This window comes from Natator depressus, chromosome 18 (genome assembly GCF_965152275.1).
Source record: "Natator depressus isolate rNatDep1 chromosome 18, rNatDep2.hap1, whole genome shotgun sequence".
NCBI lineage: Eukaryota > Metazoa > Chordata > Testudines > Cheloniidae > Natator > Natator depressus.
In genome coordinates this window covers 18,703,937-18,710,655 of record NC_134251.1, presented here as the reverse complement: position 1 = coordinate 18,710,655, position 6,719 = coordinate 18,703,937, and the positions used below count along the sequence as shown (strand labels likewise).

Below are 6,719 nucleotides of genomic sequence, written 5' to 3'. Positions count from 1 at the left end.
GAATAACGGTTGTGAGGATACTGTGACACAATGGGAGGCCACCCTCTAACCAGAGTGGGCTGCATTTCAGTGGAACTGATGGACATAAGTTGTGTGGGATCTAAAATGGGTGGCACCTTGGAAAGGTGGTCCATTAAATGGCATGTATCATGGAAGTGAAAAACGGGGAATTAGGCACATTTCCATAACAATCTTATAGGGAGCATAAGAAATCCGGGGAACTTCTCTTGTTTGGCTGCAGCTAAACAGTCTGGAAGCTGAAAAAGGTTAAATGCTTTTATTTGAGTAGTGTCAGACGGCTTTACAAATAGATTTTAAAATTTTGAACTAGCCAGAGAGGAATCGTTACAAACAAAAACAAAAATACCCCCAATAAAAGGGACTAGGCAATAAAATTAAAACTTTAGCTCCATTTTAAAAACACATCTCAACAAACATTCTCCTCCCACACCAATAAAATGTACATCTCGTCTCAAACAACAAATGATAATCCTGACAAAAATAATCTAAAAATAAAAAAGGTTAAAAAATGAAAAAATTATTTTGTTTAGGTTGGGTTTCATTCTAAATATGTTAACCTAAAATTTGTGTGTGTGTGTGTGTATATATATATATATCTTTTTAAAACATACGCTCAAAAATCTTGCATGGCAGTGCATAACAGAAAAAAGTAAAATTCATCCTGAAGGTGCTATGTACAGCAGCATGGTTAAAATCTCACCTAAAAGGGTCAATTCTCTTTTCAAAGGAATAGTAGCATTCATTTTAACTATTGCAGAGCTAAACAAAGTCAATAGAAGACATTTCCTGTCTGTTTTCGAGCACCTTCCTTCTTCCCCAAAATTAGGGTTCTGAAACAATAACTTGACACAGTTTGTATATATAGACAGACTGGGTTAAAAAGCACTGCTCCTGAACATGGAGAGATTTCTCTTCCTCAGCTTAAAAGAATGAGGGACTGGGGACTTTCACTGGAACATACAAGACCAGGCTGGGCAGTGGACTCTGCTGGCTGGATTATTAACACAGAAAAACAGCTATACTATGGTTTTGACTATCTCAGACTGCCTCAGCCTCTTCAGAAAAACAGCCAGGGGCCAGATTTTAAAGCCAGGCCTCCCTTTATGGACCTGCACTTTGCAGGAGCAAGTCGCTGTGGGCACCACTAGTGTCACACAAAGGTTTACCTGGCAGGCGGAAGCAACGTGGCTTGAGGGCACAGATAACTGAAGGAGCAAATTGGTGGTCAGATAGAAAAAAAGGCCAGAGTAGAGGCTGCCAAAACAAAACAAGCCATCCCAAAACCCCCAGGCCCTTAAAACTGTAACCGTATCTGCAAACTGCTGACTCCACTGGGCCTGCCCTAATTTTGGATGTCCAATACGCTGTCATCCATCTCTTCACAGCCAATCTCTTTGGTTGCTTTATCTTCAAGGGGGGCGAAGAAATGTTATCATGCGTGTGGACATTTCACACCTCTCGGGTTTCCAAGTTTTGCTCAGACTGGAATGTAAATATCGACCTTGTTCAGTGTTTCCCAGCATTAGAGTTTCAGCATGAAGAAGACCTCAGTGTCCTGGTTAAAATCTGTTTGGCTCTTTAGCTGGGGTGTCAGCAGACAGGGGGCAGCTGAATCCGTACAAACTCCTTTTGCAATGCAGCAGGCTCCCTCGGGGTTCCCCCTCTCCTCAATGGGGCTCCCATTGATCTGGCCCAGGCTCTGCAGCCGTTGCCTCTCCTGGGCTTGCTTGGCTCGGTTGGCAACATACCGCACCCTGCTCTGGCTGCGAGAGGACGACCTGCGGAGGAGCAAGCCCTCCTCTTCCTCCTCGGATTCAACTGGCTCGAGGCTAGTGGGGGAGGTGATGTCGTTTTCCTCCTGAAAGGTTGTCAGCTTCTTCAGCTGCTCGGTCAGTTGGTCCTGGGGCTTGGCCAAGGACCTTATACCTGAGGAGCGGCGCTGCTCTCGCATCGACTTAGTGACGAAGCTCCTGCTGATGCTCCGGTACTTGCTTTCAAAAGTGCACGCAATGTCATCGGAGGTAAGATCCCCAAGGCTTTTGGATTTTGCCTGGCTGGTCCCTGCTTTATCCTGGGCTTTGGACTTGACAGAAGACTGTTTGAGACTTTCCATGTAGAGCCTGCTCCAGGTATGCCTCCTTGGGATGGAGGCTAATGCATCTTGAGGAACCCTGGCCAGAGGCCTGGCGTGCAGCTCATCAATGGACGTCTGGCTGGCCCGCAGGTTGGGATTGGATTTGCTCTTGGTCACTACTGGCATTTCATTACCAGATGTCGTAGCAGACCGGGGGCGCATGCCCTTTCTCACAGCAACGGTCTCAATGTTTTCGTGACGGGTACCTAGGTCTGGAAGGCTTTTGCGAGCTAGGTTGGGCAAAGAGAGGTCTATCACAGTGTCGTTGGATGACATGCTGGAGGAGGAAGACATACTGTCCCGGTGACTGTTGGAATCTAGCTTGTTCCAGATCTGGTCATGAACAGTGGCATCAGAGTACACTTCTGCTGCCGGGGACAGGCTACTTGGATTTTTCATTAAGGCTGAGTAGTCAGAACTCTTGTGCCCTTCGTTCTTCGACCTCCTCACTAATACGTGAGAGCTGGTCAGAGAAACAGAAGCAGCCGGAGCCCAGGCAGGCTGGAGTCTCTGGAAAGCGTCTAGAGGCAAAGTCGGCTGGGTGCTGCTATTCAGGTGGCTTGGTCGTGGTGGGCTGGTTGTGGCACCATCTTTCTGGCTTATGGATAAGGCAGTGCAGTTCACATCTGGTAACCTTTGATATACATGGTCTTGTTGCTTCTGGCAGCTTTCAGTGGAATGGACTGAAGTATCACTCGGTGCCAACATCCCCCAGGTTCGTTGAGGATACACTGCCAAACCAGACTGATCTTCACCACTACCATGGGTTTTTTCCCAGTCACCCCCATCTTCGAGTGGTCCCTTTGTGCTTCTACTTTTACCTTCTTGGCCCAACGTGCTTGTGGCTGCTGTCCCTGGAGTTACGAGCACTTGGTCTTTTGAAGCCAAGCCTGCCTGTGGTTCATGAGCAAGAGCAGCTTTCTCAGGCTGGTCTGTTGAGCTACTTCCTGCCGATCTAGATTCACTGGAATGATGAGACACAGACCCTTGTTCAGAATCGCTGCTGGGGTTAACAGGCAGAGGGATGCAAGAACCAGCATGTTGTTTTTCATTGGCAACGATGGGCTCTTCGGTCATAGTTTCCAGGCTGCATAAAGAAGTGACTGACCTCTGCCTTGAGAGCTGGCAGACGCCTAATGGGAGGGAGAAAAAAAAATACATGGGCAATGTAAAGGTTAATCAAATTATCAACAATGCTGATTCACTTACAGATGCATATTTTACTCAATATCCCTTTGCTATGAAAACTGTCAGAAATGTTGGCCAAGATTTTCAAAAGTAACTCGTTGTGATGTTCAGTACCCAACTGAAGACATGCAATCTTCAGAAAGCGATGAGCATCAATGAGACACACAAAAATCACTAGTCACTTCTGACCATATCTGTAGCATGTTACTTCACTGATTATACATACACAAAGAAGCAAAACAACCCTGACCCCATCCCCCATCTGTTTGAACTGTTCTATCCTTCGGCAGCACTGAGAACGGCCAGCATGAGACAAAAGTCAGAAGATCGCTGCTTGACTAGCTGGTGACGTGTTTGGCATCCATTGTAGTTCAAGAGGAAGGTGGTGCAGGGGCAGTGGAGGAGATGAAAACCCAAGTGATTTTTAAAAAATCCTTTTCAGCAATTTGCCCATTTTGTTACTTATCAGCAAGCACCACCTTATTTTGACAAATGAATTTGTCATTTATTTTTCAAAGACCACACACGAAGGCATGCCGATGAAAACAAAGCTGACAGTCCACTCTTGAGAAGTCACTGGAGTAGCCAGTTGCCTGAACAAAACAGATGCTCAGGTTATATTCTTTATCCTGTATATCCTGACATACAAAACAATCATGCCAAAAAAAATAAACACACAAACAAAAGGCTGCCCGCTGACCAAAATGCAAACATGCTCCAAGAACTAGCAAAGCAGCAGAAAGAAGCCAGGCAGCAAGTTTAGGAGTACAAGGAGGAGGTAGTTATAAGATGCCTGGAAACTAAAAAGGAACCCGGGCAATACAATGCTCGCATCAGCAACACTCAATAAACAGTTACCTTGAACTTGCTTGTCCTTTCAGTTCTTAACTACAGAGAGAGAGTGTGCATGTGGAGTAGGATAGAACAGAGGAAAAAATCCAGTTAATTTATGGAAGGCAGGAGCAGATAAAAGGATCGATTAGTGGGGAGGGAGAGGGAAATAGACACAGATAGTAATACATTTATTGTAGGATCCTAAGAATTTTTGACCAACCAGAGCACACAATGGATTGCATAAATTGGACTCAGACCAAAGGTTTTTGTTTTAAAAAGAAGTTGGAAAATTTGTAACTGTTCAAGGAAGTTTTGGAAACATGTAACCTGAGTCTGAAACCACCTCTGATTTTTGCCTTACTTGACATTCTGGAGTTGCTATAAAAGAAGCACTAACTGGGCACAAATGAGCTTTCCAGCAGATGCTAGTTATCTTGGGGCAAGCAGAACATGACTTCAGCATAAAGCTGCACTACATATCACACAAGCAGGGCATGCATGAAGCAAGGTAAATCAACAATAAGTGTAGACATATCTGACAGGTTCAGGGGCAGGTTCCTGCTGTCATCTGGATGTTGTCCATTCATCCATCTCCAGCCATAGTTCCTCGCTGACTGGGGTCAATCATGGGAACAGTCTAGTGGTCTAGCTGCATGAAAGCAGATGCCCTGCCAAGAGTCAACCTTGCTGGTTTCTAGAAGGACTGGTAAGTAGCTTCAACTTTCTCCCCTCTCCAGCCCTTTTCCTCCCAGGTAGAAGAAAAAGTCCCAAAGACCCAAATCTGCTCAACTGAAATCAATGGCAAAGCTTCCATTTATGTCAGCGTTCCTGGATCAGGCCCAAATCAGTATGTTTCCTAGACTGCTTAGGGGCAGGCAAGGACCCATGGGGCTTTCATAGCCCCTAGACCGTGTTAGTGGCTGCATACCAACTCCATGCCAAGCCAGCAGGCTGGAGGAAGGAAAGACTTCTCCCCTTCTGCACATCCCTTTCATAGATCCCCTGCACATGAACCATTGACTCTGGCACTGCCCAGTGCGGGGGCTGAGCATACTAAGCTTGGACTTCATCCTAGCTCAGTGACTGGAAGCATCAGATGGCTGTTCAGTGGCCTATACACCACTAGTCGGGGAGGGTGTCTCAGTCTAATTTCTATAAGGCAAGTACCCACGTGAAAAAATTCCCTACCAGTGGTGCTGATCAATACCACTGTGGGCGCTCAGAAGTGCCGAGGGCTGAATGTTCACTGTCCCGTTAGCACGGCAAAAGAACCAAGGCTCACACTGCTGCTGTCAGAGCTCTCCCTATTCTGTGGCCAAGCAGGGGCCTTCAGTTTCCTGTCCCATCCTTCTGGCATCTTTCACCAACACAACGTTTATTTCTGAAGTGTCGTTAGATTAGCCTATCTGTATTGGCTCCTTGGGGGTCTTTGCACAGTGCACTGAAATAGTACGTGGACGGAGAATGCTTGCAGTTTATGCAACCCTAATATTTGGTCACTAGCTCATCAACATCCAATCCAAATGGCTCTTTCATCCTTTTAAAGGTTTGTGATTCTACACTTGAGAAGTCAGGTGGATTTAATCAAATTTCGAGCCTATCTTAATATTTCTTCAGTGACAGGCTGGGGTGGGACAAACTGGCACAAACGCTGGCACAAACGATTGTAAATGGTTCATTATGTTGCATCTCTTGGAGCTTATGAACAATCCAGATACACAAAGTGTTCCGCAGTTTTGATTTAATTTCATGCTATGAGACTTGGCGATAAAACATAATCCAGATGTTCAGAGCAGATCATTTAAAGCAAAATTAAAAATTGAAATTAAAAAAGATACAAGGAGCAGCCTAATCCATGGAGGGCAAATCCGTCTTGGCTTCCCTTCTAGAAGCTCTTTAGGCTTTGGTTGGGGCTCTCAAAGGAGCCTGAAATAAACTGCAGTGAAATTTAATGGGAGTTGGCAATAATCTTTTCAAAAGCACCTACGTTACTTAAGTGTTTCTGAAATTTCACTCTCGATGTCTAACTCCCTTAGCTGCTTTAGAAATCCCAGACATACAACCTTAAGATGGCAGATGGCAAAGATAGGGAACAGTATTGTTTGAAAAAAAAATCTTTCAGTTTTAATAATCTACGATCTCATTAGCGAGATAAGCAAGATTTTTTTTTTAAAGAAATAGAATAATTTTTAATCTAGATAGTGTCCTTTAAGAGAATTAAAGAGGACATCCATGGTAAGCTCCCACCTTGCAGACACACAAATGCTTCACTTTAAAGCATGTTTGTAAGTTGCACTGAAATCACATGCTTAAAGTTCAGCAGGTACTTAAGTGTTTGCATTGTCATGGGGTTTATAAATTCGTAGGGTTTAAGACCAGAAAGGACTATTATGTTCATCTAGTCTGACCTCATGCGTAGCCCAGGCCAGAGAACCTCACCCAGTAATCCTGCATTGAGCCCATAAATAGTAGCTGAAATAGAGAATATCTAGATTGTAAGTTCCTTGGGACTGGGACTGTCTTTAATTGTGTGTTTGTACAG

At 44.8% G+C, this 6,719-nt stretch overlaps 1 protein-coding gene across 5 annotated transcripts in view; it reads right to left on the bottom strand.

The window, feature by feature from the left end:
* Window positions 1-313: 313 nt before the first annotated feature.
* Window positions 314-6,719, bottom strand: part of PLCH2 (phospholipase C eta 2) — a 275,766-nt gene continuing 269,360 nt past the window's right edge. For 2 of the 5 annotated variants that reach the window (XM_074934093.1, XM_074934092.1), the window contains exon 22: window positions 315-3,288. In XM_074934093.1, coding sequence (XP_074790194.1) covers window positions 1,544-3,288 — 1,745 coding nt within the window. In that variant the 3' untranslated portion in view covers window positions 315-1,543. Of the gene's footprint in view, window positions 3,289-6,719 lie in introns of all 5 variants that reach the window. The other 3 variants (XM_074934095.1, XM_074934096.1, XM_074934097.1) reach the window with 2 other exon arrangements.